General features: G+C 44.2%; 1 protein-coding gene and 1 long non-coding RNA gene across 7 annotated transcripts in view; one reads left to right on the top strand and one right to left on the bottom strand.

Annotated features, from left to right (window-relative positions):
- Positions 1-7,603, top strand: part of LOC132488551 (uncharacterized) — a 44,360-nt gene extending 36,757 nt beyond the window's left edge. Inside the window, exon 5 of one of the 5 annotated variants that reach the window (XR_009531769.1) lies at positions 7,499-7,603. This is a non-coding gene — a long non-coding RNA (uncharacterized LOC132488551). Of the gene's footprint in view, positions 1-4; positions 637-2,639; positions 2,990-3,816; positions 4,917-6,643; positions 7,230-7,498 lie in introns of those variants that run through there. The other 4 variants (XR_009531767.1, XR_009531768.1, XR_009531766.1 and 1 more) reach the window with 4 other exon arrangements.
- LOC132488550 (A-kinase anchor protein 13-like) overlaps positions 1-14,106 on the bottom strand; it is a 180,899-nt gene that overhangs the window by 26,583 nt on the left and 140,210 nt on the right. For both annotated transcript variants that reach the window (XM_060096846.1, XM_060096845.1), the window contains 6 exons: positions 9,714-9,849; positions 8,184-8,296; positions 6,581-6,831; positions 4,153-4,278; positions 3,919-4,036; positions 2,773-3,021 (listed from right to left, as the gene is read on the bottom strand). In XM_060096846.1, coding sequence (XP_059952829.1) covers positions 2,773-3,021; positions 3,919-4,036; positions 4,153-4,278; positions 6,581-6,831; positions 8,184-8,296; positions 9,714-9,849 — 993 coding nt within the window. The remainder of the gene's footprint in view (positions 1-2,772; positions 3,022-3,918; positions 4,037-4,152; positions 4,279-6,580; positions 6,832-8,183; positions 8,297-9,713; positions 9,850-14,106) is intronic.

Raw genomic sequence — 14,106 nt, 5'->3', positions numbered from 1 at the left:
ACAGTAATGGGAAAAAGGCGCGGGACAGCAGACAGGAAGGCTGCCAGAAGGTGATGTACAAGAATATGTCAGTCTAATGAAAGGCAGGCTTCATCCACACATCCCAGAGGACACGGATGGCTAGACAACACCCGCTGCCGTCACAGGTACACGGAGTACAGTGGCTCCGCTCCCAGCTCCAACACAGCACAGTCAACCTCAACCCCTCTGCACCGTGGAAACAGCCTTCTCTTCTTCTCAATTAAGACAAAACAAAAGCCAAATTAAGATCTCTAGTTGGATCCAGGAATCAAAAGAATGCCACAAACTCTTGGTCTAATCCTCTAGGAGTATGAAGTGACATTTCCCATTATTCCCTTAAGGACAAAGTGGGACCTCCCTGGAGGTGAGCCGTCTACTGACACCTAACAGGTCCCTCTGTACCACCTTCACTCTGGAAAGGGGAGCCTACAAATCTCTGGGAAAACAACGGGCTGACTTATGCAGCCGCCTCCTGGGTGGGCAGGACCCTCTTGGCCTTTTCTACCACTACTGCCAAAACTGGGGTGCCCTCTCTGTGTAATTCATTGCAAAGCTATGAGGAAAAACAGAAGCAAGGATGTCTGATTCCTAGGGTGGTCTAGTTTTTCAGCCTAGACCACAGTAATTTTCCAAGCACTATGATTAGTTTTGACAGGTTTTTTTCCCTTAAACTTTATTTTTAAATAGTTCAGGTGTCTGCCAAAAAAAAAGAGCTCTAAAACATACGTTTCAACTTTATTGAATCCTGAAGTTGACGTGATCACGGCGTCAGTAGATCAGAGAAAAACAATCCTACCCCTTTCAAGGGTTACCCGGCACAGGACTGGCTGTTCTTGGCACAAGTCATTTTCACTTGGGGGTGAAAATGACTACACACCAAACTCTTATCTCCACTGGAGACATTTTAGGCCACAAAACCTATCGTTCTGCCATTGCTTTGACCGCAACATGATTCCAACAGCTGGCACCCATTAGTTTTTATTTCGGGAATGAATAAATAAACTGCCGTGTAAAGAAAACACAGCGCTGGCAGCAACCCTAGGAAACCCATCCTTACAAGAGAGGGCAGGTACTTCCCCACCATCAGGCTACCTCCGACTCGGCCTCACAGTGGTGGTGAGGCCAGAGCCCTCAACTGTGGGCTCGGGACATCACAGAGCAGCAGGGCTGGAAGGAAGGAGCTGCAGGGATCGCACAGTTCACGTTCATCACGGAGCAGTGAGAGGCACAGCTGGCTGGTGGCAGGAAGGGGTATTTCTTCTCTCTGAGATGACCCTGCCGGAGGAGCCCTTCCCGGATCCCTGCGACAACGACCGCCCTCGTCTCGGTCCCTGGTACCTCCGCACCCCTGCTGTCCTCTACCCTGCCCCTAGCAGCTGAACTACACACACTCTAACTCACTCACCCCTTTCCTGCTCAAACCCTCCATTCTGAGCCCATTCTTCGCTCACTCCCATCACCAGAATCCCTGTCAGCTCCCTAGTCTGGAGCACGCACCCACCCCAACCTGGCCCCCGGCCGATTCTTCAGCCGTATTTCCTGCCTCACTCTGCTGCCAGAGACCCCGACTACCCACCCTTCCCGACGGGCCAGACCCTTCAGCTCCACGCTTCCACGCTTCCTCCTCCCTTCTGCCTGGCTCCCTCCTCTTGTCCTCAGTTCACGCCTCTCTATTCTGGCAACCATCCTACTGCAGAGCAAGAACCTCTTTACAAGTCTCTTCATTCTCAGCCCAACTTCTCATGCAGGGTGTCCTGCGACATTCACCTTTGAGAGCAGCTGAATGCCTGGGATTTCTTTACTATGTGGTCTGAGCATGGTGAGACCCTAGCTAAGGAGTCCTGGGAATTCTCCCAGAGCAGCTACCTATAGCATTACTTATACCTCGGCGATGAGAGAAGCACACATTTTCACTCACCTGAGTTTTATGTCAGCGGGGCTGACGGCACTCGGCTGCTTTGTGTGCTCAGCTCACCGAGGCCAGGGAGGTGGGCTGGGTATACTCAAGGCTACTGCTGAGGTTAGAGTTACCATACAGGCCCAGAGGATACAGGTTTGATGAAAACAATTATTAAAAACAAACAAACAAACAAACCAGATGTACAGATGAATGAACAAACCTCCTAACTTCTTTCACTTGATGGGGCTGATCATTTAAAAGGTAAAAACTAAAATCAAACAGAAAGTGAGTATCTTTTATAACCTCTTTTGCTTAGACAAAGATAAAAGATGAAAAACAAAGTTTAATAATAAATCTAGTTGCTGTGAGTTAAACTTTTGTTTCTCTAAGGTCTCGGGAGCTGAAAATTCCTCTGCCACCTCTTAGGAACGAGTGATGTATTTTTAATCTCAGAGAATCTATGAATTGTGCAACTGATGGTATTTCCCTCCTAGCAATTGTTTTGCCAGAGACCCTGACCCCAAATGTGCTGCCCCTCTTTCATAGGGAAAATACGTCTTCCTTAACACCTTGCTTTTTTGTATGAATCTTACCCTTTGCTTTGTTCTTTAAAAAAAATCATTTTTTTCATTTCCCCTGGCTGCATCATTTCCTCGTTCTCTTACTGTATTCTATATGGTTTTGTAAGCCATCTCAAACCAGTCTTTTCTGATACAAGATTAAGATCAACTAAATGCCTGCTGCTCCTGTGTGACGTCCGGACATGGGTCCCTGGGAACAACCTGGTGACATCTGGATTCTGCCCGCTGCCCTCTGGCACGCGCTTAGACTCTGACGAGAGTGAGCCTCACCTTTCCGCCTCCCTGTTGTGCTCTTCAGAAACACGCTCCCATCCCGCACGAGCTTCTTCTGCTTCAGATCCTCCTTGGCAAACATCTGACCACTCTTCATTCTCATGATCGACTTGCTATCTGTCTTTGTATAAATTTCATTGAGACGGACCTTCTTTTCATAACTCGCCACTTTGCTGTCCACAGCTCCAATCACATCCTTCACCAGGCCCAGGGACTGAGCTAGATTTTCCTGTTCCACTTCACTGTCTGAGAAGGAAAGAATAACTGTCTCTACTGGGCAGAAGGAGGGGCACGCTGCCTTCTTTTTTTTCTTTTCTTTTTTTTTTTTTTTTTTGCGGTACGCGGGCCTCTCCCTGTTGTGGGCTCTCCCGTTGGGGAGCACAGGCGCCGGACGCACAGGCTCAGCGGCCATGGCTCACGGGCCCAGCCGCTCCGCGGCATGTGGGATCTTCCAGGACCGGGGCACGAACCTGCGTCCCCTGCATTGGCAGGCGGACTCCCAACCACTGCGCCACCAGGGGAGCCCCAGGACCCTGCCTTCTTGCTCCACATCACTGTCTTCCCTCTGTGGGCACGCTGGCAGAGCGAAGCCAACACGTCGAAGGGCACGTGCCTACCCCTCGCTGTCAGAGTTTAAATCAAGTTAGATGTTTCAAAGATACAGATGACATGCAATTATGTGCCACGTTCTAAAGTGGAAGGAACCCAACATTTTTAGGGAGGGAGAGGAGCAACCAGTTTTTTATTTACGTCTTTGTTTTACCTGATCCTTAATATAACTGTCCAGGAGCAGCATTAGCTGAGAGAGAAACTACTAAGTAGTGGTTAAACGAGAAACAGCGGTGATTGTAGCACTTGTAGGTGGAATCACCTCCCAGTCTAGGGACAAGTGACAAGTTGCTTAGGTCACTGAACTCTCATTGGCATCACTAAGTGGTTCCGTCCCTTCTTGCTCTCATTCACCCTAAGTCTGCTGATATAACACCTTATGTTTTCACTCAAGAAAACTGTCTTTAAGATAAAACACAGGCTCTCTTTTAGACCTTCTCGACGTAAAAGAGGTCTTCTACGGGGTCTCCAGTGCTCTTGGACAGACCGGAACAGTCCACTGGCAAACAAGACTGAGTCCAGAGAGAGACGCACCTTTGGTACACTGCAATATTCTTTGGAACAAAACCGGGTATTTGGTGATCTGTTGGGTTACAAGCAATATACACTCTGGGATTCCAAGCCTCCGTACGACTGAACTGCTCATCTTCTTCTGCAAGGAAGTAAACCAAGTGTCAGGATCTACCCAAGGGAGAAGGCTCGAGCCAAAACTGACAGTGACACAAGGCTCTGGACAACAGGGAAATCCCCACCGTTTCACATCGGTACCTTCACAAAGGCCTGAAAACGCTTATCCTTGGCATAGAGGTCTTTGAAGTAGTTTACAGACTGGTTGTGCTGCCCACAAAACTTGCCGTATGTCTTCTTTAAGCGTTCTGCGTTCTCTCCTGAAAACTGCAGAGGAAAGAGAGCAGAGGTTATGCCATAACTCAGGGTGCTAAACTCCTATTACCATTTTGTCTAAAGTTTCCAGTCTACTTGTGAAACCCAAGAGAGCTCCCTCCAAAGATTGAAAGATTAAAATGGTACAGGAGCTTTGGAAAACAGTTTAGCAGTTCCTCAAAAAGTTAAATATAGAGTTACCATAGGACTCAGCAATTCCACTCCTGGACATAAAAACATATGTCCACACAAAAACCTGTATATGAATGTTCACAGCAGCATTATTCACAACAGCCCCAGAGTGGAAATAACCCAAGTGTTCATCAGAGGATAAATGGATAACATATGAATGAAAAAAGCCAATCACAAAGGACAACATATTGCTTTATTCCATTTATATAAAATGTGCAGAATAGGCAACCCCACAGAGAAAGTAGATCAGTGGCTGCCTAGGGCTGGGGAAGTTGGTGGGGGTGACGATGATAAAAATGCTCTACAACGGACCATGGCGACGGCTGCACAAGAGTCACGGATATACTGAAAACCACTGAACTGTGCACTTTAAATGGGATCACATGGCATATGATTTACACTTCAATAAAGCTGTTACATGTATTTAAAAAATAATAAACACAGAAGTATCTATGTACTGTGCACATAAGAAATGCAAGATGTGTTTTAACTCCCATTTGTCATAACACAGTAATAAAACAGAGAGACTCACTAGAAGTCTTGCATGAGATAGCAGTCTCAAAGAAGTCATCCTGATAAGTCAGAAAGACATCAGAAACGTCATTCCCTAGGGATCTGTTTATCCTACTTACCTCAGGCCAGCAGGTCTAACAATTCTGCATGGCCCTTACCTCATTCCCAAGCGTGTGCAATCTCAACCACTCATCTGAAGCTACGTTCACTGTGGGGTAACCGCTGAGTTTCTGTATGTAGTCCACAAGACACGTGCTAAGCATCAATTCCCGCTGGACTAACAATCTCTGGAGGCAACACAACTTGATCCTTACCCCAAAACTTGAAAAAACGTTCAGCGTAGCCTTTCCTTTCCCCCTTTACCAACAGAGGAGCTGAGGCAGAGAGATTTTTAAGTGATTGGCTCCCATCACACAGCAAGTGCCCTAAAAGGGTGACTCTAGCACTGGCGCTCAGAACCAACACATGGACACCATGGGGCTAACATCTTACTAGAGAACATGCACAAATACAAGGAGCTACAAGGTCAGAGGAAGTACCAGTGCAGGTCTGAGGGTGGAGAGGAGGGGCAGAGGGAGAAACATGGAAACGGACAGGAGGGGGATGTTTGGGGAGGAAGGGTCCTCACTTGCAGAGCTGGCCGTGCCCACTTTGAGGCCCTGACCACCAGTGTGAACGCATTCACTACACTGCATCTGCATTTACTTCACGACATGCCTATCCTTCTCTCCTAGAACATGAGTTCCATGAAGCAGAGGTCTACACTATACTTACCTTTGTGGTTCCACCTGGTATTGAGTAAATCCCCAGTGAATACATGAAAAATGAATGAATGAAGGCACCAATGAATTAATAGGGCAAGGGGTACAGACTCAAGAATACAACGAAAGGACAATATTTCCAATTCTCAGGCAAATGTTCCAGCAAGTAAGCCTCTGCTTCCACAAGGAGGCAGAGACTTGCCGGTGAGAAAGAGCTAGTCAGATGTGATGCGATCCCCTCTGCCTATAAAGGTTATACTAGCATTATTCATCTTTCAAAAAGAATGTTTTAAAAAAGAAACATTTAGAAACTGCCTATGACATATACATCTGAAAGTATCAAAACAACTTTTAGTTAAATTGCTTTTGACGTAGGATTGAAACCATACCATACCCTGATGAAAATATTAGCAAGAAATATTTTATGAATTATTTTACAGTTTCTTAGTTTCTTAGTTAAGTTTGTAGTCTCAGGTGGTTTTTAGATAAATGAGCCTTTTGATTTGAGGCACAAGTTGAAGTGGAGACTTCCAAAAACTATTTTTTGATTTCTTAAACTAGAGTATCTCTGATGTTGGTACAGACTCTGAGGAAGAAAAACTGGCTTTTACTGCGTATCTACCATGTATGCTGGGTACTTTATATATACATTACCTCTTAAATTTTAAAATAGCATTAAAAGAGAAAATCTACTGTCCTCAATTACAGAAGAAGAAACTGAGGGTCGGAGAGATGCAGTCACTTGCCTAAGCTCACAGAGATCGTGAGCAGTCCAGCCAGGATGTGAATGCACGGCTATGGGGCCCCCAGTGCGTGTGAGAGGCACCAGGCGCCCACCCGCTGCTCACCTGGTGCACAAGCACATCCCCAATCCTCTTGATGAGAAAGTTCTTTTCACTTTTATCCACCAGAGAGTCCTTCTTCCGCTCCAGGATCCTCTGAAAGAACTGGCTGTGGATACTGATCAGCTCATCCAAACAGGGGAAGAGCTTCTCCACCATCTGCTGCTTGAAGAGCAGGTCGGCTGTCATGCCACGGCTGTACACGTCGCTCATGATCTTGAGTGTGCGGAGGTGATGGAACTCCGTCTGCATCAGCTCTGGGGGAGGGACAAGCCTCAGTGGTCAGGAATGCTCTCCTGGAGGATTCTCCTGCAAAGTGTGTCTGCTGCTACTAACAGCCCAATTTTGTCTTAAGGCTATTTACGGCCCAATTTAAACTTTAAAACTGAGTCAACAGCTGTCTTTTCCCTAAGGTGTTTTCATCCTATTCCTCGATTTTTCACGGGACCTCACACTATTTTCTGACAGGTGTACTGGATTCCATCACTCTTAAGTGGTGGTTTCCAATGTGGTCTTCATTGGGATTCAAGACCCTTCATAATTTACTACGTTCCTATTTCCCAGAAATGACTTGTGTTTAGTCTAGTTTCTACTGTAGCTGAGGAATTAAACTGTACTGTCACAAGAGATCTCTTTTTAGGACTATCACAAAATAAGCACTCATATTAAATAAAATGTCCAATAAAATTAAAGAATATAATTTTACAGAGAGAGTAAAGGATAGAAATAAGATGTCTCTATACCTCAGTTTTCAAAAGAAAATCTTTGAGATGCTACATACTTGAAAATTGACTTGAGATAGCCCAATAAATCCCCTAATAAACAATGCCAGACAATGCACATCAAATATTAGCAGAGCACATGAAGAGTCTCACTATAAATCACTTCTTGCCGTATGACCACATCTTTCTTTTGCTGTTTCAGAAACTGGCTGTCCACTATCTGACTCCAGCACTCTGCTTCCAGCTGTTTGGACTCAATCTCAAAGTCTCCCATTAGCTGCCCTTCATTCATGTCTGTACCTACTCCTCAAAATACAAAAAAAATCAGTATCAGAATCCTGCATCTGTGACCTCTAAAAAAAACCTCTGCTGGACGTTCCTCATGGTGATAATTTCATGAGACATAAACACTCTACACTAATACAGGGATGTTCATAGAATATATATTCTATTAGAAAAGATCATTTTCTGTTCCAGAGTGACATACTCTATATTCAAGACATTGGTTAAGGGTGATAACCGTCACATAAATCAAAGGTGATTAAGACATGATCAGGGTCCTGGTGACTTGACTTGTTTAAGAGAGTAGGCTTACAGCTGTGCCAAGAGAGCTAGAACTGAACGTGTACCAAAGTCTAGGGGCAGGAGAAGCGTTTGTACCAGAATCTGACCACATTAAAATCAATGACATCCTTCCGTGGACAACCATCTAACAACAGGGTAAGTGGGTTTACCAACTCATTATAAAGCATGTGATGCTTTACAGACAGTTCAGAGAAGTTTCACGGGAGTAAGGAAGAGGCAGGAGATGCGTTAGTGCTTGCATTCTAGGAGATGGCACAAAGTCTCTGCAGACACACACAATACATGCCGTGATTTCTGCTTACCCTCATCAGTAAGGGACTCTGTTGACTCATTGACCTTGCTGATTTTATTTCGTGAGTCTGTTGAATGAGACAGGAATTTCCAGGTGTTTGATATGTTCTCAGCATTGCCAACTCTGGGGGCAAAAGGAAACACATACCGTCAGATACATTCTGAGAAGCCACAGTTTCCGGTCTTAAGTGAAGATCTGAAAAACTAGAAAGTGACAGCTGGCTGCAAGTACTACAATGATGGAAGACAAATTACTTAGGTCAGGTACCCAGCAATATGCAACACAAACTATTAAGGAAGGTTGGAGGCATTTAACATCACTGCAAGCATGAACTTTTTGAGCCTTGGATTTTTTTTTTAACGATAGGTAGCAAGGAGAATGCTCTTCCTTCAAACTGCATACACATTATATAAGAAATTTTTCTGTTTGAAACTCATGTCTAACCACTAGACTTTTTCCCTGTGTTCCCTAAATAACTATAGACCAAGCACTTATATTAAACCATATTCTTCCAACTTTTCTTGAGCCCAACTCACCAGCTAGCACATTAGGCACCCAGTAGATGTTTGTGGTACAACACAAAAGTAAGCCAGAGTCATTTAAAACTAAATTTTATTTAAAGGCCAACTTTTAAAATTCATAATATAAACTCATTTGGATAACATAAGAACTTGGAAAAGAAAGCCTTTGGTTAATTACAATAGAAAGACAAAACGACATAAAAATCCCTGAAACTTTGTTTTTAATGAGGAGGAAACATTAGCCAGCACAGAGGTTAGGAAACACAGACAAAAGGAGATTTGCATCCTTCAGTTGGGAATTTTCCTCCAGCCTAGGTTAAGAGAGCTGCAAGAGATGTTTTGAGTCCTACATTTGAGATGACTTCTTTACTGGATGGGAAGGCAGGCATCTTACCCCAAACAGCCAGCAACATCATAATTGGCCCCGTGCTAATCACAGACAGCCGAGGCCTGAACAATCAGGGGCCACAGCAACTTCTGGAGGGACCATAAAAGGAACTCAGTGCAGATGAGGGATGGGGAACCTACTGTAGTACCCGGCCCATTATTCACTCCCATGACTTAAGAGGCAAGAGGCAAGTTTAAAAAAAAAAAAAAAAAAAAAGCGAAACAGAACACAGTTACCCCCTCCCCCCAGGTTCATCTGACCAACAGAAAAGTGTGACATATGAAAATACAAGTGATAGAAACCAAACATTCAGAATTAAATCTTTTTTCCTATTCCCACTTCTTATTTTGATCTGAAAATCATCCTTTTAGAAGGCAGGTTCTTGAAAAGCAGGGCTGATCATGTATAAAAGCAGAGGACAACTGGCCTAAAAATGGTGTTTAAAGGGGATCCTTGCTACAAAATGGCGATCATGATGGTGCATCAAAGTGTAATCCTCACCCCACTCAGCTGTAGCACTAACCCATTACGTTATACATTTCTTTCTAAAACAATCTTTTTGTCAAATGGTATAAATTATTATGCTCTGTCACCTAGATGTCAACTGTGTTAGCTTTACATCCCCACTCACCCAGCAATGTTCTGAATGGAGACACTTTTGGAGAGCGACACACTCTGCTGGGACCGTCTGTTAGCAAACATGGGGGCGGCAGTGGTTTCGTGGGCCAGGAGGACTGCGGACTGAGGGCGCTCCTTGGGCTGGGAGGCTGTAAAGAACGAAAGGACACCAAATGAAGTATCACCGACACATGCCCACCAGCACTGACTCACCTGATGAATGCCAAATAGAAGCAAACTGCTTTAAAAGAGATTTACCCTGGGAGTGTAAATAGGTACAAAAACTCTATGGAAGACAACTTGGCAATAGCTGTTGAAACTGTAAATGCCTATCTTTGATCCAGTAATTCCATTTAGGATATGTTTATTCTACAAGATTTACTTGTTTATATTTGAAATGACATATGTCCAAAGTTATTCAATGCAAAGTTTGGTAAAAGCAAACAGTATCAAAAGAAGATCAGTTAATCAATCATGGTACAGCCTACATGTGAATACTATGAAGCTTTAAAAAAAAATGAGGACACTCTCCATGAACTGACACAGATCTGCAGATAACATATTAAGGGGGAAAAAAAATCAAGGTGCAGGGCTTCCCTGGTGGTGCAGTGGTTGAGAGTCTGCCTGCCGATGCAGGGGACGTGGGTTCGAGCCCCGGTCAGGGAAGATCCCACATGCCGCGAAGCGGCTGGGCCCGTGAGCCATGGCCGCTGAGCCTGCGCGTCCAGAGCCTGTGCTCCGCAACGGGAGAGGCCACAACAGGGAGAGGCCCGCATACCGCAAAAAAAAAAAAAAAAAAAAAAAAAAAAATCAAGGTGCAGAATAAAGTGTGCAACAGACCACCTTTTATGTTTTAAAAACATAATTAATAATCCAAATTGGTATTTGCTTCATTATGATAAAGAAACTTAAGGAAGATAAATATAAAACTAAAAAAAGCGGTTCAGGCAGCGAGAGGACTGGGGCTGGCGGCGAGAACTCAGCCTGAAGGGGGCTAATGTGCCACAGCTAGCCGGGAGGGAGTCCGGGAAAACTCTGGAGCTGCCGAAGAGGCAGGAGACTTTTTCTTCCCTCTTGGTTTCCTGGTGTGCGAGGAGAGGGGATTAAGAGCGCCATGTAAAGGAGCTCCAGAGACGGGCGCGAGTCGCGGCTGAAAGCGCCGAGCCCAGAGACGGGCGTGGGACGCTGGGGCTGCTGCTGCCGCCGCCAAGAAGCCTGTGTGCGAGCGCAGGTCACTGTCCACACCGCCCTTCCGGGAGCCTGTGCAGCCTGCCACTGCCGGGGTCCCGGGATCCAGGGGCGGCTTCCCTGGGAGAACGCACGGCACGCCTCGGGCTGGTGCAACGTCATGCCGACCTCTGCCGCTGCAGGCTCGCCCCGCACTCCGTGCCCCTCCCTACCGCCCGGCCTGAGTGAGCCAGAGCCCCCGAAGAGGCTGCTCCTTTAACCCTGTCCTGTCTGAGCGAAGAACAGACGCCCTCCGGCGACCTACACGCAGAGGTGGGGCCAAATCCAAAGCTGAGACCCAGGAGCTGTGAGAACAAAGAAGAGAAAGGGAAACCTCTCCCAGCAGCCTCAGAAGCAGCGGATTAAAGCTCCACAATCAACTTGATGTACCCTGCATCTGCGGAATACATGAATAGACAACAAATCATCCCAAATTGAGGAGCCAGGAGTCAGTGCTGTGCCTCTGAGGTGGGAGAGCCAACTTCAGGACACTGGTCCACAAGAGACCTCCCAGCTCCACATAATATCAAACGGCGAAAATCTTCCAGAGATCTCCATCTCAACACCAGCACCCAGCTTCACTCAACGACCAGCAAGCTACAGTGCTGGACACCCTATGCCAAACAACTAGCAAGACAGGAACACAACGCCACCCATTAGCAGAGAGGTGGCCTAAAATCATAAAAAGTCCGCAGACACCCCAAAACATACCACCAGACGTGGACCTGCCCACCAGAAAGACAAGATCCAGCCTCATCCACCAGAACACAGGCAGTAGTCCCCTCCACCAAGAAGCCTACACAACCCACTAAACCAACCTTAGCCACTGGGGACAGACACCAAAAACAACGGGAACTACGAACCTGCAGCCTGCAAAAAGGAGACCCCAAACACAGTAACATAAGCAAAATGAGAAGACAGAAAAACACACAGCAGGAGAAGGAGCAAGATAAAAACCCACCAGACCTAACAAATGAAGAGGTAATAGGCAGTCTACCTGAAAAAGAATTCAGAATAATGATGGTAAAGATGATCCAAAATCTTGGAAATAGAATAGACAAAATGCAAGAAACAGTTAACAAGGACCTAGAAGAACTAAAGATGAATCAAGCATCGATTAAAAACACAATAAATGAAATAAAAAATACTCTAGATGGGATCAATAGCAGAATAACTGAGGCAGAAGAACAGATAAGTGAGGTGGAAGATAAAATAGTGGAAATAACTGCTGCAGAGCAAAATAAAGAAAAAAGAATGAAAAGAACAGAGGACAGTCTCAGAGACCTCTGGGACAACATTAAACGCACCAACATTCGAATTATAGGGGTTCCAGAAGAAGAAGAGAAAAAGAAAGGGACTGAGAAAATATTTGAAGAGATTATAGTTGAAAACTTCCCTAATATGGGAAAGGAAATAGTTAATCAAGTCCAGGAGGCACAGAGAGTCCCATACAGAATAAATCCAAGGAGAAATACACCAAGACACATATTAATCAAACTGTCAAAAATTAAACACAAAGAAATCATATTAAAAGCAGCAAGGCAAAAACAACAAATAACACACAAGGGAATCCCCATCAGGATAACAGCTGATCTCTCAGCAGAAACTCTACAAGCCAGAAGGGAGTGGCAGGACATAATTAAAGTGATGAAGGAGAAAAACCTGCAACCAAGATTACTCTACCCAGCAAGGATCTCATTCAGATTTGATGGAGAAATTAAAACGTTTACAGACAAGCAAAAGCTGAGAGAGTTCAGCACCACCAAACCAGCTTTACAACAAATGCTAAAGGAACTTCTCTAGGCAAGAAACACAACGGAAGGAAAAGAACTACAATAACGAACCCAAAACAATTAAGGAAATGGGAATAGGAACATACATATCAATAATTACCTGAAATGTAAATGGACTAAATGCTCCCACCAAAAGACACAGACTAGCTGAATGGATACAAAAACAAGACCCATATATATGCTGTCTACAAGAGACCCACTTCAGACCTAGAGACACATACAGACTGAAAGTAAGGGGATGGAAAAAGATATTCCATGCAAATGGAAACCAAAAGAAAGCTGGAGTAGCAATTCTCATATCAGACAAAATAGACTTTAAAATAAAGACTACTAGAAGAGACAAAGAAGGACACTACATAATGATCAAGGGATCAATCCAAGAAGAAGATATAACAATTGTAAATATTTATGCACCAAACATAGGAGCACCCCAATACATAAGGGAAATATTAACAGCCATAAAAGGAGAACTCGACAGCAACACAATCATAGTAGGGGACTTTAACACCCCACTTTCACCAATGGACAGGTCATCCAAAATGAAAATAAATAAGGAAACACAAGCTTTAAATGATACATTAAACAAGATGGACTTAATTGATATTTATAGGACATTCCATCCAAAAACAACAGAATACACATTTTTCTCAAGTGCTCATGGAACATTCTCCAGGATAGATCATATCTTGGGTCACAAATCAAGCCTTGGTAAATTTAAGAAAATTGAAATTGTATCAAGTATCTTTTCCGACCACAATGCTATGAGGCTAGATATCAATTACAGGAAAAGAGCTGTAAAACATACAAACACATGGAGGCTAAACAATACACTACTTAATAACGAAATGATCACTGAAGTAATCAAAGAGGAAATTAAAAAATACCTGGAAACAAATGACAATGGAGACACGACGACCCAAAACCTATGGGATGCAGCAAAAGCAGTTCTAAGAGGGAAGTTTATGGCAATACAATCCCACCTTAAGAAACAGGAAACATCTCGAATAAACAACCTAACCTTGCACCTAAAGCAATTAGAGAAAGAAGAACAAAAACATCCCAAAGTTAGCAGAAGGAAGGAAATCATAAAGATCAGATCAGAAATAAATGAAAAAGAAATGAAGGAAACGATAGCAAAGATCAATAAAACTAAAAGCTGGTTCTTTGAGAAGATAAACAAAATTGATAAACCATTAGCCAGACTCATCAAGAAAAAAAGGGAGAAGACTCAAATCAATAGAATTAGAAATGAAAAAGGAGAAGTAACAACTGACACTGCAGAAATACAAAACATCATGAGAGATTACTATAAGCAACTCTATGCCAATAAAATGGACAACCTGGAAGAAATGGACAAATTCTTAGAAATGCACAACCTGCCAAGAC

The sequence above is a fragment of the Mesoplodon densirostris genome, chromosome 4, assembly GCF_025265405.1.
Source record: "Mesoplodon densirostris isolate mMesDen1 chromosome 4, mMesDen1 primary haplotype, whole genome shotgun sequence".
Lineage (NCBI taxonomy): Eukaryota > Metazoa > Chordata > Mammalia > Artiodactyla > Ziphiidae > Mesoplodon > Mesoplodon densirostris.
This window is presented reverse-complemented; position numbering and strand designations above follow the sequence as displayed.